General features: G+C 53.6%; 1 protein-coding gene across 4 annotated transcripts in view; it reads left to right on the top strand.

Moving 5' to 3' along the window:
* LOC105494516 (zinc finger DHHC-type palmitoyltransferase 18) overlaps window positions 1–13,024 on the top strand; it is a 32,416-nt gene extending 19,392 nt beyond the window's left edge. The window contains exons 3-10 of one of the 4 annotated variants that reach the window (XM_024796790.2): window positions 3,674–3,823; window positions 5,384–5,521; window positions 5,642–5,690; window positions 6,205–6,307; window positions 8,158–8,270; window positions 9,131–9,230; window positions 11,608–11,685; window positions 12,277–13,024. In XM_024796790.2, coding sequence (XP_024652558.1) covers window positions 3,674–3,823; window positions 5,384–5,521; window positions 5,642–5,690; window positions 6,205–6,307; window positions 8,158–8,270; window positions 9,131–9,230; window positions 11,608–11,649 — 695 coding nt within the window. In that variant the 3' untranslated portion in view covers window positions 11,650–11,685; window positions 12,277–13,024. The other 3 variants (XM_024796789.2, XM_071097916.1, XM_011763015.2) reach the window with 3 other exon arrangements.
* The last annotated feature ends 1,484 nt before the right edge of the window (window positions 13,025–14,508 follow it).

Below are 14,508 nucleotides of genomic sequence, written 5' to 3'. Positions count from 1 at the left end.
ACAGGCGCGTGCCCGGCTAGTTTTTTTGTATTTTAGTAGAGACGGGGTTTCACCATCTTGGCCAGGCTGGTCTTGAACTCCTGACCTCGTGATCCACCCACCTCGGCCTCCTAAAGTGCTGGGATTACAGGCATGAGCCACCGCGCCTGGCCAACTCCTCATTATTTTAATGATTACCTTTATGTGAAAAAAATTTTTACTTTTGATATAATACAGTTTATCAAATTGCTCTTTTATGATTAGCCCCTTTGTGTCTTTTGTTTGTTTGAGACAGGGTCTTGTTCTGTTGCAAAGGGTGGAGTGCAGCGGCACAATGATAGCTCAATGTAGCCCCAAACTCCTGAGCTCAAGCAATCCTCCTGCCTCAGTCTCCTGAGTAGCTGGGACCATAGGCATGAGCAGCCATACCCAGCCACCTCCATATGAATTTTGGAATGAGTTTTTCACAAAAACAACCTACTGGGATTTTTAACTAGGATTATGTTGAATCTGTAGCTTAGGAAGAATAAATTATTTCATAATATTCAGTCTTCCAATCCATGAATATGCTATATCTCTGCATTTTTTTCCTCTTACATTTCTTATTATGAAAATTTCAGGAGATCGAGACCATCCTGGCTAACACGGTGAAACCCCGTCTCTACTAAAAAATACAAAAATCTAGCCGGGCGAGGTGGCGGGCGCCTGTAGTCCCAGCTGCTCGGGAGGCTGAGGCAGGAGAATGGCGTAAACCCGGGAGGCGGAGCTTGCAGTGAGCTGAGATCCGGCCACTGCAGTCCAGCCTGGGCAATAGAGCAAGACTCCGTCTCAAAAAAAAAAAAAAAGGAAAATTTCAGGCCGGGCGCGGTGGCTCAAGCCTGTAATCCCAGCACTTTGGGAGGCCGAGGCGGGCGGATCACAAGGTCAGGAGATCGAGACCACAGTGAAACCCCGTCTCTACTAAAAATACAAAAAATTAGCCGGGCGCGGTGGCGGGCGCCTATAGTCCCAGCTACTCAGGAGGCTGAGGCAGGAGAATGGCGGGAACCCGGGAGGCGGAGCTTGCAGTGAGCCGAGATCGCGCCACTGCACTCCAGCCTGGGCAACAGCGTGAGACTCCGTCTCAAAAAAAAAAAAAAAAAAATTTCAAACATATAGAAAAGCAGGAAGGATTATAGTACAACTAATTCTGTACATTCATCATCTAGATTGAATAGTTGTTGATAGTGTGTCTTATTTGCGTATATATGTGTGTGTGTATATATATAAAATAACAAAAATTAGCTGGGTATGATGGCATGTGCCTATAGTCCCAGCTATGAAGGACGCTGAGTTGGAAGGATCATTTGAGCCCAGGAGTTCCGGCTGCAGTGAGTGTGAGCCAGGATCGCTCCACTGCACTCTAGCCAGGGTGACAGAGTGAGACCCTGTCTCTAAAAACAAACAAAAATTAGGGAACAATTGGCCAATTTGCTCTTCTCAAACTATTTCATAGTAAATTATAGACATCATAGATACTTTACCCATAAATATTTCAACATATATCTTAAAAGTCTAAGGATAGTCTCCTATATAATCACAATTCCATTATCATATCTAAGAAAATTAATTGTTCCCTAATTTTTTTTTTTTGAGACGGAGTCGCCAACTGTCGCCTAGACTGGAGTGCAGTGGCACGATCTCGGCTCACTGTAAGCTCCACCTCCCGGGTTCAAGTGATTCTTCTGCCTCAGCCTCCTGAGTAGTTGGGACTACAGGCGTCCGCCGCCACATCCGGCTAATTTTTTGTATTTTTAGTAGAGACGGAGTTTCACCATGTTGACCAGGATGGTCTCGATCTCCTGACCTCGTGATCCGCCTGCCTCAGCCTCCCAAAGTGCTGGGATTACAGGTGTGAGCCACCGCACCTGGCTGATTGTTCCCTAATTTTTGTTTGTTTTTAGAGACAGGGTCTCATGCCCTCACCCTAGCTAGAGTGCAGTGGAGCGATCCTGGCTCATGCTCACTGCATCCTGGAACTCCTGGGCTCAAATGATCCTTCCACCTCAGCATCCTTCGTAGCTGGGACTATAGGCACATGCCATCATATCCAGCTAATTTTTGTTATTTTTTATAAAGATGGGGTCTTCCTATTTGCCCAGGCTAGTCTTGAACTCCTGGGCTCAAGCACACCTCCCATCTTGGCCTCCCAAGGTGCTGGGACTACAGGCATGAGCCACCGCATTCGGCCTGTTTCCTAGCTTTTTTTTTTTTTTTTTTTTTTTTTTTTGAGACGGAGTCTAGCTCTGTTGCCCAGGCTGGAGTGCAGTGGCGTGATCTCAGCTCACTGCAAGCTCCGCCTCCCGGGTTCTCACCATTCTCCTGCCTCAGCTTCCCAAGTAGCTGGGACTACAGGCGCCCGCCACTACGCTCGGCTAATTTTGTGTGTGTGTGTTTTTAGTAGAGATGGGGTTTCACCATGTTAGCCAGAATGGTCTCGATCTGACCTCGTGATCCGCCTGCCTCCCAAAGCGCTGGGAGTACAGGCATGAGCACCGCGCCCAGCCCTAGTTTTTAATCTATAGTCAGATTTCCACAGTTGCCCTCTAAATGTCTTTCGTTGCTTTTTGTTTTGTTTTGTTTTCAAAATAAGATCCATGATGTATTGCATTTCTTTATGTCTCTTAAATCTCTTTTAATTTAGAATCATCTCCTCTCTGCCTCTCTCTCTCTCTCTCTTTTTTTTTTTTTTTTAAGACAGGTTCTGGCTTTGTTGCCCAGGCTGGAGTGCCGTGGTATGATCTTGACTCACTGCAGCCTTGACCCTCTGGGCTCAAGTGATCCTCATGCCTCAGCCTCCCAAAGTGCTGGGATTACAGGCGTGAGCTACTGCACCCGACCTCCTCTCTCTTTTTATAAATGACATTGACTTTTGTTAGAGATCAGGCCAGCAGTCTTGTAGATGTCTGATGTTCTAGATCTGACTTTTTCCTCATCGTGTTACTCACTTTGTTCCTCCATCTCCTGAACTTCCTGTAAACTGGGACATAGGTCTAGGCTTGATGAGATGCAGATAAACCTTGCTGGCCAGGCACGGTGCCTCACTCCTGTAATCCTGGCTGTTTGGGAAGCCGAGGTGGGCAGATCACCTGAGGTCAGGAGTTTGAGACCAGCCTGGCCAATGTGGTGAAACTCTGTCTCTACTAAAAATACAGAAGTTAGCTGGGCATGGTAGCACACTCCTGTAATCCCAGCTACTTGGGAGGCTGAGGCATGAGAATCACTTGAACCTGTGAGGTGGAGGTTGCAGTGAGCCGAGATCACGCCATTGTACTCCAGTATGGGCAACAGCATGAGACTCTGTCTCAAAAACAACAACAACAAAAAAAAACAAAAAAAAAAAACCTCACTAAGCTTTCTGGGGGTCTCTTTCTCTGACAGCCCTTCTTAGAGTGGGTACGGCCGGCAGGTGTATGAACAAGTATGTAAAGTTTTAGCATAGCGCCTGGTACAGAGGCAGTCTCAGTACATGGTGGCAGCTCCTAATACTTGTCCCTGCCTTAGGCCAGACATTTTACTCCAATGTTTGTTCCTGGGAACCTGTTACCCTGACGATTCTCCTGGACTGGCCAGGCAGCAGTAGCTTTCCCCTGCTGGGGATCTGGGCCCTGGGCTGCCTTGGCCATTCCCCGTCTTTCTCTCCTCCTGCCCTCAGACAACACAGGCAGTTCTACATACCGGCCGCCCCCTCGGACCCGGGAGGTGCTGATCAATGGGCAGATGGTGAAGCTGAAGTACTGCTTCACCTGCAAGATGTTTCGGCCACCCCGAACCTCACACTGCAGTGTCTGTGACAACTGTGTGGGTGAGTAGGAGGCGGCAGGGAGGGATGCAGGGATTCCTGAGAGAGACTGAGTCCTGGGGGTGGGGGGATGTCACGCATGGGGATGGTGTGGGCAGGGTCTGAAATACCCAGGGCTTGGCAGGGGGACTGGTTCACCCAGATTTGCCCTGACTCAGGAGGGCCCAGGGGAGGGGCCCTCAGCTTCACCAGGAGTGTTTTGGCTTCAGCTCTGGATTGGTGGATTCCTTCCCCCAGCTCGGAGGTGCGGGGCAGACAGAGGGGCCTTGAACCCTTCTCCCAAGCTTCAGCCCGGTCCTCAGGAAGTCAAAGCTCCCAGGAAACAGACTGAAATAATAACATTCCAGATGTGTTTGGGCCAGAAAGAATGATTTACTGTCCAGTGGCCCAGGGCACCAGCTGTACTGAAAGACTTTGATCTGATTCCCAGGGTTGAGAGGGACAAGCATCTGGGAAGAGAGGCATTTAAGCTGATGAGGTGCAGAGGATGTCACCACTGGAAACGGCTCCTGACCCTACAGCTGCCTGCAGTGGTTGTTTTGTCCCCTCTCCCTGCCCTCCAGAGGCTGTGTAGTTGTGACGGGCACCAAGGGTGGTCCCCTGGAAGGGTGCTGTAAGGGAAACGCTGCGTGAGAGGGCGCAGGTGAGCTGAGCCACAGTGACTGTGCACAGTTCCCAGGGCAGTGAGATCATCATGCCAGCTCAGTACTCCCTGAGCAAGAGAACAGCAGGGAGCACCCCATGACGGCATGCAGCAAAGGGGGTGACTCAGTGGGCACCATTCATCCCCGAGGAGCTGCCCCGCCCACCCCCTGCAAAGGGCGCTGGCCTTGGCATGAGGCCTGCAACGGGCTTGTGACCCACATTCCCACAGGGACTTCCTTTACCAGAGTCTGGGTGTGCCTCCACCCCCGGGGACAGTGTGTAGGTGAGCTCAGCCCTTTGACCTGGCCTGTGATGCTGGCTGGCTGTGAACCACATTGCAGCCCAGCCCCTCCCTGGGCCGCTAGTCCTAGAGCAGGGGACAGGGGTTATTGACTGTTAGCATGTGGTTGGGATGGTAGACCACGTGACAAGTACTTTTGTGAGTTTTTGTGCCGGCGCTGCTCCGGATCCTGGGGAGTCAGCATGGTGTGAGACCAGCACAGCCCCCCTCGCCCATGGAGCTTACAGTCAAGTAGGGCTGATTGGCCAATCCAGTAATTATAAATAAGCATAAAAGCACACATGTGCAGAGGGCCACAAAAGAGAAGTGATGGGGCAGATAACAGGGCCCCCCCACCTAGTCTGGGATTGGAAGAGACTTTCTTAAGAAGGTGGTTTTGCAGCTGAGACATGGAGGAGAAGTTCCAGTTAGCCAGGTAAAGAGACAGGAGAGAGTGTATCAGGCAGTGGGAACTGGTACACAAAGGACCAGAGGCAGGTGTGTCCAAGGCCTGGGAGCCAGCTGGTGCTGTGAGAGTGAGCGGAGTAGGAAAACACCAGCCATGGTTGAGGCTGCCAAATGCCTGTGCTGGCTGCAGGCCAGCCCACACTAACCCATCGCCCCTTGCCCTTGTCCAGAACGATTTGACCATCACTGCCCCTGGGTGGGCAACTGTGTGGGGAGACGGAACTATCGCTTCTTCTACGCGTTTATTCTCTCCCTCTCATTCCTGACGGCCTTCATCTTCGCCTGCGTGGTCACCCACCTGACGTTGCGTGAGTTGGGGGTGAGGGCAGCGGGGGAGTGGAACGGGCCAGCCAGCAAGCTCAAGGGTCAGCAAGCTTCAGCAGTCATTGTCCCTCTGAGCTTGTCCTCTCCTGTTTCTTTCTCCCCAGGTGCTCAGGGAAGCAACTTCCTCTCCACTCTGAAGGAGACACCAGCAAGATATCCTTTGTCAGCTAGAGGACACTCCAGTGGGAACTGAGGTCCCTTCACTGGGTGGGTCCCATGCCTCATCCTCTAATCAGAGGGGAACAGCATACAGCCCACATGTGTCCTCTAGAATCCAGTGTACCAGCTCCTCTGTTCACACCCAGGCAAGAGCTGATTCTACATGGGGCATTGTGGGGCCGGGGGTCCCCATCTTCAGGGGCCTGGAAGAGAGTATGTCCCTTAAGATGCCAAGCTCCCTGGACCGTGTCATGCCTGAGGCTCTTTATGATTGGAACCCTTAGTTTTGTCTGCCATCTGTCACTCTCACCTCGTCTGGCTCTTGAGTGGGGTCCTGACCTTCCGTGGAGCCCAGGAGGTGATCCTGCTAAGAAGTAGGGACTGGGCCACAGGAAGGTTCCAAAACTTCTCAGCTCTCTGGGGAAACAGCTTCATGGAAGGATAGGTGAGACAGACCAGGCTGGGAGGCTCCCTACCCTCCACCCGTTTAGGTCCTTAACTGCCTCACCGTGCTGGAGTTGGTCATCTGCTTCTTCTCCATCTGGTCCATTCTGGGCCTCTCAGGGTTTCACACGTACCTCGTCGCCTCCAACCTGACTACTAATGAAGACGTGAGTAAATCTGGAGCCACCCCTCATTCTAGGGCAGCGCCCTCAGGAGGAGGCAGGGCTGAGGGAGCCTGGGGCAGCCAAGCGCAGTCCTGACTCAGGGACTGCTGGGAAAACGCCTGTTAAGCAGCCAGATGCCTCCCAGTCCTCTCAGCTTGGCCCTGGTGGGTCCGATGCAGGCTTCTGAGACCTCCACATGCTTCATTCTCTCAGTGCGGGCTCTCAAGGCCCCAGGTTGCTTTTCTCCACAGCCCCGCAGGAGGCAGTGCCCATACCACAACACACATGATGTTTGGCTGGCACATGACTGCTTACGGAATTCTTTCTGTTCCCGTCATCTCTTTGGGTCCTTTTGCCAAGCCTGAGGCAGAAAGGACAGGGATGCTTTTTCCCCATTCGATGACTGAGAGACATGTCCCCTGTCTGGGAGGTCACACAGCTGGGAGGGGACAGAGCCAAGGTCGGTGCCCAGTCAGGTGCTCTCCCTCTTGCACACTGCCCCTGTCAGCAGCAAAGCCGTGACTGTTCTCAGGGTGTCACCGGCCTGTCCTGGCTGCCCCTCTTAATATGCACACCTGGGGGAGACAGGGGACAGGCCAGTGGGTTCCATTGACCCTCCCTACCTGGCACCCTGCAGACTGCCATCAACAAGCATGTTTGATGTGCCCAGCCCTGGGCCAGACCTGACTTCCCCTCGCCATCCTCCAAACACTAAAAAGCAAATGAGAGCATCTGTTTCAGGGCCCACCATCAACCCATCCTCCAACAGAAAATACATTCCCAGACCTCATCCTCTCATTCAGGGAAACAAAACTTAACACACATGACAGGGCGTTGTGTGCTTGGTGATCGGTGAGAACAGAAATGCCATCAGCCAGCATCTCCCTCTGTAGCTTCTTGAGTGCCAGTTCTGCAGCACATTACCAGAGGTTAAAGAGAAAGGAGTGTGTGGCCAAATAAGTGTAGAAAGCTCTAGGTATTTAGAGCTCTAGCTCTAGGTAATACCTCTAGGTCAAAGTATTCTTTATTGCTAAACTCCCCAGTGCCTTCCATAGCTTGGCTTCACAGAGCTAGAGAATCTGGCAAAGATTAATCTAATGCCCTGGCAATGCCATCTGAGAATTAGTATTATTTTCCCTATTTTCCACATGATGACTCAGGCTCAGCAAAGTGGTGATCTGTCCAGGTAGCATAGCCAGTGAGTAGCAGGGCTGGGGCTCACAGGCAGGTCAGCCCTCACCCTGTGCCCCTGCACTACCCTCCTTCAGAAGCGGCTGGCCAGAGAAGGGAGGAGTCATCCGAAAGGTTTCCTCTGGTGCTTCTCTTGGGCTCTGCTCTGTCATCTCCTCTTTGGGGCCTCCTGATCTCTGCCAGGGGTCCCCCACACCCTCATTGAATGGCCCACATGAAAGACATGTCCCCAGGCCGGGCGCGGTGGCTCAAGCCTGTAATCCCAGCACTTTGGGAGGCCGAGACGGGCGGATCACGAGGTCAGGAGATCGAGACCATCCTGGCTAACACGGTGAAACCCCGTCTCTACTAAAAAGTACAAAAAACTAGCCGGGCGAGGTGGCGAGCGCCTGTAGTCCCAGCTACTCGGGAGGCTGAGCCAGGAGAATGGCGTAAACCCGGGAGGCGGAGCTTGCAGTGAGCAGAGATCCGGCCACCGCACTCCAGCCTGGGTGTCAGAGCGAGACTCCGTCTCAAAAAAAAAAAAAAAAAAGAAAGACATGTCCCCTTCTCTAACCAGAATTGGTTTTGGAATTGACCAGCTGTCCCCAGCCTCTAGACCTCCCTCCTAGAAAAGTGAAGCAAAAGGAGGCACTTGACCCAGGCCTCCTTCCTGCTTGCAGATCAAAGGCTCGTGGTCCAGCAAGAGGGGCGGCGAGGCCTCTGTCAACCCCTACAGCCATAAAAGTATTATCACCAACTGCTGCGCTGTGCTGTGTGGCCCCCTACCTCCCAGGTAAGCGAGTGGGGTACAGAAGAGGGGTAACAGGGCCAGGCCTGGCCAGTGATTAAAGTGTTCCTGGATATCAGCCGACCTCCCCCTATACCCTAGATGCCCTCCATCCACCACCCTCTGGAGGGCATTTGTCATGTGAAGGAATTCCATGGAGAATTGTTATTTAATCACGTGCTCATTGTAGAAAAAAAAATTAAGTACAAAATGTAAAACAGAAGAGCATTGGATATGACATGTAATCCTGCTCCCCGGGGATAACCACCATGACTGTTTCAGCCACGCTTGAATGACACTGCCCTTCCAGTTGCCCACTGCATGGACTGGGTGGCGACTCCATCCTCTCCTGGCAGTAGGAACCCTGGGGACTCAGCCCTGCTGGGACGCTCCCTGTTCATCCCGACACCAGGGGGCACCAGAGAGCTCCAGAACGGGATTAAATTGCTGTAGGCACTGCCAGAACGAGTCATTCCCACATAGTCATGTCCCCTGCCCCACCCAGTATCCCTGTCACCCAGCCTGCCTAGAGGGGAAAGGAACACAGGAATCTCATAGTCACCAAATACCTGTTCATCCTTGCTTTCTCCCGTCACCTGCAGCCTGGCTTCTTGGCAGCCAGACAGGTGGGCCAGTTGGAATTAATAGTAAATAAATTCTATGGCCAAAAGCCAGGTGGCCAGAGGGCAGAGAGAGGCCTGCCAGAGATAAGGGTCTTGGGCCCCCAGATGGGGAGCAGCTGTCCTTTCCTCAGCCTTTCTTGGCCTGGGCCTTTCCTTGGCTGAGATAGACTCTGCCGTCCAGCCGCTGGCCTGGAGGCTCAGGGTCGGACAGAGCCCTCATGTGTCCCCCTTGTGTTTTGGAAGCCTGATTGACCGGAGGGGATTTGTGCAGTCCGACACCGTGTTGCCCTCACCCATCAGAAGCGATGACCCAGCCTGCAGAGCCAAGCCGGACGCCAGCATGGTAGGAGGCCACCCCTGACCATGGCTCAGTACTTGCCACCTGCTGGCCTGTCTGCCCCTCCGCACTCACCTGCCGGGACCCTCCCTGTTCCATCCAAGGGAAGCAGAACTGCCAAAGACTCAAGTCTTTTCATATTTATTTCCCCCCCTGCGTGGCTTTCCCTGAACTGTTCCGTGGCTGTGCCCTCTGCTCCCCAAACCCAGGTTCCCACAGCCTTGGGCCCTAGGTCCCCCTAGCTGATCAGTGCCAGGAGAGACCAGAGCCTCTGGAGGCCACCCAGGGGACGACACCAAGTCCTTGCCTGTGCCAGGCGAGCCCTGTGTGAGTGAGGCTGTGAACTGAGCGTGAGGCCTCCCAGGTGGGGGAACTGCTTGGGCCTTGCTGAGCCAAGGTCCTCAAGGTGAAGCAGGACTGAGGAGCGGCCAGCTCTGGACAGAGGGCTGTGGAGAGGAAGCCTCTATGGGCTGCTTTGGTCTGTGGGCTCCTTCATTCTCTTGGTGATAATTGCTCTTTCTTCTTTGGGATTTTTGGTGGGGTTTTTCCCCCTTTTTTTAATGGAGTTGGCCAATAGGATAGAGCTGGGGTTCCAGTAGAGAAGGCAGGGTTGGTGGTGGGTAGGGGCAGCCTCTATCAGACCAAGGTGAATTACCCAGCCAGGCACCCACAGCCTCAGCTCCTGTGCAGGTCCTGGGCAGCACAGCGGAAGTGCGAGCCTGGTCCCTCCCCTGCCCGTGGCGAGCTCTTTAAGGGATCCCAGCCTGCCCCTCCACCTCTCTCCCAAGCCAGGTCCGGGCATGGGTGGGTTATGCTCATGCTGGCAATACTTGAAACGGGTTTATTAATGCTGGGTATTTTGCACAATTTTATAGACCTCTTTTCTACATAGTCTTTTTTTAAATGGAAGGGGAAAAGGTCAGCCACATTACTGTCTGTGTAGTGCCAGGTGAAAGGTTATCAGAAGGCTGGTTGGTTTTAATAAGTTTATTCCAAGAGACCTTCTGACTGGAATGAGTGAGTGTGTGTGTGCATGTGTGTGTGTGTTCGTGTGTGCCCTGTATGAATGTGGCTGGCTCCCATATCCCCTGGGCTGCCCCCTGCCCCCTGCCCTATCCCCTTTGAGTGTCAGAAGCACTCTGAGCCAAGGGGACAGGGGGCACGTGCATTGGTCACGAGAAAACCCTGGGCTCCCACTGGGGCTCAGCCCAGCCTCCTATCTTTCCTTCTTCTGTGGACTTCAGACAGCCAGTGTCTGGGGACTCTGCCACTCTACCCCCAGCCCTACCCTCCAGCCCCCAGGTGAGGCTTCCAGCTGGGACCTGCCCAGGCAGGCTGAGCCTGGGTGTGGTGGGTGGGGTGATGGCTCTGGGGAGTGGCTGCCATCCTACAAGCCACACCCCCTCCTCTGAGCTCTGAATATGGGACCCAGTGCCGGGAGCCGGAAGACAAGGTGTTTCTGCCAAGCGGGGACCTCCATCCAGAGAAAAGGAACGAAGGTGCAGGGTGGGCCAAGAGGCAAGTGAAGGTTGGCCTAAGTCTGGGCCGGAAACTCAGAGGATGTTTCTCCTCTGCTGGGAGCTATAGTTTCTTATCAAAATAGATATTGTCCCACCATCCCCTTCCTTGGCTCTTCAAGTGGGCTGAAGCCCTTGGAAAGTGACATAGGAAGTCCCCAGATCTTGCCCGTCTCACTCCAGAGGCCAGTGGTCACAGACAGCTGGGAATGGCAGCCACAGAGGGTCCCGTCTGGGAGAAACAGCTTCATTCACCCCAACCTCAGGGCCCTGGGCCATCACTGCAGTGGCCCTGGGAGTTGAGGAAGAAGCTGGCTAGAGGAGGGGGCTCCCATCTACCTTTTATTTAAGCCAGTATTCTTTGTTCCTGCCTGTAATAAAACTTTAGTTTATAAGAGTTGATTTGCTTTGGTTTGGTTTTTGTTTGCTTTTCCTTTGCTGAGGCCCCAGCTGGCAGCCCTCTGTTCTTTCGGACAAAGTTGGTTATTTCCTGGGGAGACTGTGCGAAGGCAGGCAGCCCAGTGATCTGGCTACATCTTCCCTCACCTGGCTGGAGCTCTGTCCGCCGGAGGCAGAGCAGAGAGGGCTGTGGCTGAGCCCCCATGGGCACGTGAAAAGAGGCCATCCTGTCCCCTCTTTGTCCCCTCCACCTTCCCCTGCCTCAGGGGCTTGGAGACCCCCAAATTCTTCTTCCCTACTGCCTTTCCACTCCGATCCCCAGTGAGTGCTCAGCTAAGAAAACGTTTGAGAGACGGTAGATTCCAGTTTGAGAGCCGGAGCTTCCCTGGCTACCACCTCCAACCTGGGCAGCAGGGCCCAGCCAGACAACTCATAACACTGGCCCACCTCTCTGGTATCTCCCTCAGGAGGACACCTGTCAGGATTTTGCCATCTCCTGCACAGCCTGAGGGGAGCTAACAGGTCTCTTTGCAGAGGGTTAGCTGGTAAGACCGTTTCTCCCCTGTCGGCCAGCACTGCCCGCTCCCTTCACACACCATCTCATCTTCATCGCATGCCTCGCCAACCCCATGGAGCCCGTCCATCTGTCTGTTGTGTGGTTCGGTGTGTGTGCTGGTGGTGGTAGGGTCTCCAGGGATTCCCTGCTAAGCAGAAGGATCGGGATATAGGGCCAGGCTAAGAGCCCAGCCCCACTGTGGACTGAGGAGGTAGCTTCGCGCAGAGCAGCTCTCCAGCTGGAAGAGGAGGGTGAGGGTGAGGCTGGGGAGAGGATGGCGAACCTGCCCTGAGGTGCTTGGGTCTGTGCTGGTGGAGTCCTGGTATGCAGGGGCCACCAGTCACTAACGCTCTTGTGTCCTGGCTTTCTGTCCCCGCTGAGCTTTCTCTCACCCGCCCGTTTTCTCTCCTGCTTTGTTGTCTGCTGCCTGAGCCTTGCTTGGCCCTTTTCTCGGGGAGAGAGGCAGGTGCTGTGGCAGCACCTGTCCCCACCACCGGGGCCCCTGCAGGCCGCCTCCCTCCTCCCAACCCCGCTAACCCTCTCTCTTCTCCTTCTTTGCTGTCCTGCCGGGGATCTCCAGTGTGTGCGGGGGCTTAAAGACCTCCTGAGGACCGCTGCTCTCTGCCTCTCCAGGAGTGGCCTGGGGGGAGCCAGGCACCCGGCACCTCCACCTGCCTAACCTGTGGCCCATCTGCCACCATCTGTGCCTACAGAGTCTGCCCCCAAGCCTGCCCGGCCTGTGTGCTCTCTAGGGCCCCCATAGGGGGCAGGGGCTGGACTCTGCCCCACTCCCGCTCCATGCCGGCCAGAGTGTAGAAAGCCATAACGCAGCCATCAGCACAATAATGTGACTCTATGCTGAAATGCTCCCTCTCTCTTCCACTGACTTCCCCTTCCCCGGATTTGTGAGGTGTCAAGACTCTAGGAATCTGGCCTTACAGCCTGTCCCTCCACCCCCCCAGATCAGGCATAGCCATAGTCAAGCCCAGCAGGTTTCCTCAGGAACTGTCGGGTGTTGATGGTGGATGACGCTGCTGAACAAGTTTGGTGACTGTTCTAAGCACAACTGGCTTGACACTGTTCCCACGGCCTGTCCACCTCCCACCCCCAACCCTCCACCGGAGTAGCTAAGATGTAGGGAGGGTGCGTGCCTCCTTTGCTCTAGGCACCGAGGGACCGAGCCAGCTGTGCACAGCCCCATACGCTTCAGGGGACTAAAGGAAACAGCTGGTCCAAGGAAAATCAGCTGAGCCCAGGGCTGGGGGTTGCTTGTCTGCTATCCTGTACGTTTTTTTAACCAAAATAAAGATTCCCCTTTTCTTGCCATAGCATTGGCTGTCTGGTGCCGCCTTTACTTTGGGGCCCAGGGATGGGACCTGTAGTGGGCGTGCAGAACATATGGCTCCCCCTCGCTCCCAGCTTTCTTCCAACTGGCCAGTGCTGCTCTGGAGATTTAAAAGCACAACAAAGCCAGCAGGGACACAGGAAAAGTGGTTGGCATCCTTTTCACTCTGCCCCTCCAGAACTCTTGGTCTCAATTCCAGACACCACCCAGCCTTAGCCGACCTCTGGTTTCGGAAAGGTCCCAGCGCAGGCTGAGACAGAGGGTTGTTAAGTTTGGGACTGCCATACCCATGAACTGAGCCCAGCCCAGGGTAATGATCTCATGGAGCCTTCACTCTCCCCAGCTGCTGCCCCACGTCAAGATACACACATGTGCATACACGGTACTATGGGCCAAAAAATAATTACCGCTACCATTCAGCAAGGGCTTGCCGAGTCCCAGGAGGGACTCTTGCCCGCCGGAGGCAGGCAGAGAGGGCTGTGGCTAAGCCCCCATGGGCACATGAAAAAAGGCCATCCTGTCCCCTCTTTGTCCCCTCCACCTTCCCCTGCCTCAGGGGCTTGGAGGCCCCCAAATTCTTCTTCCCTACTGCCTTTCCACTCCGATCCCCAGTGAGTGCTCAGCTAAGAAAACGTTTGAGATGATAGATTCCAGTTTGAGGAGGATGATGTCACCCTTTTTACAGATGAGGGAACTGAGACTCAGGGAAGAAACAGGAGCTGCCCAAGGTCACCCAGCTGGCAAAGCAGCAAATCCCAGATCGGAACCTGATCTCTGCCCCGAGCTCTGAGCCATCTGCACTACCTAAGGAATGAATACAGCAGTGGGAGGATGAGATCTTGGAGAAACCCTAAAATTAGAGAATGTCATAGCCAGTAGAGGGCTTAGAGTTGATCTGGGCCAGGCTCCTTGTTTTACTGATGGGGAAATTGAAGCCCAGAGGCAGGAAGGGACCTGCCCAAGGCCTTACAACAGAGCTGGGATGCAGTCCCACACTCTGACCTCATTCCATTCTCTCTTCATAAATTCCGCACTGTCTCTAGACTGGACTGGTTTAGATGTGGGATACTCTAAACAGCAGTGCCTTCAAGAGAAAAAGAATCAGAACCACGAATTACTTAAAAGTAATGTAGGCTACTCTGGGCACACTGCCTATGGGGTCGCCCTGCTCCACAAGGAGCAGTAAAGATAATAAATATAATTGAATATCCCTTCCCAAAGGCAACTAGTAAAGTGAGCCCTTGGCTAGGTAACTGCACTTTTGTTCCCAACTAGCCAGTGGGAAAAGGTGCTAGAGCTTCCTCTGGCAACCTGTTTAGTTTGATCATTCCAAGACGGAAACATTTCTCAGGAAGTTCTTTCTAGAATCTACCTGGCATCCCTCCCATTGCTATCAGAGCCCTGTCCTCTGTCCTCAGTGGAGGTAGACAGCAAATGGTTGCTGCCTTCATCACAACCCTTCAAAGC

This window comes from Macaca nemestrina, chromosome 1 (genome assembly GCF_043159975.1).
Source record: "Macaca nemestrina isolate mMacNem1 chromosome 1, mMacNem.hap1, whole genome shotgun sequence".
Lineage (NCBI taxonomy): Eukaryota > Metazoa > Chordata > Mammalia > Primates > Cercopithecidae > Macaca > Macaca nemestrina.
This window is presented reverse-complemented; position numbering and strand designations above follow the sequence as displayed.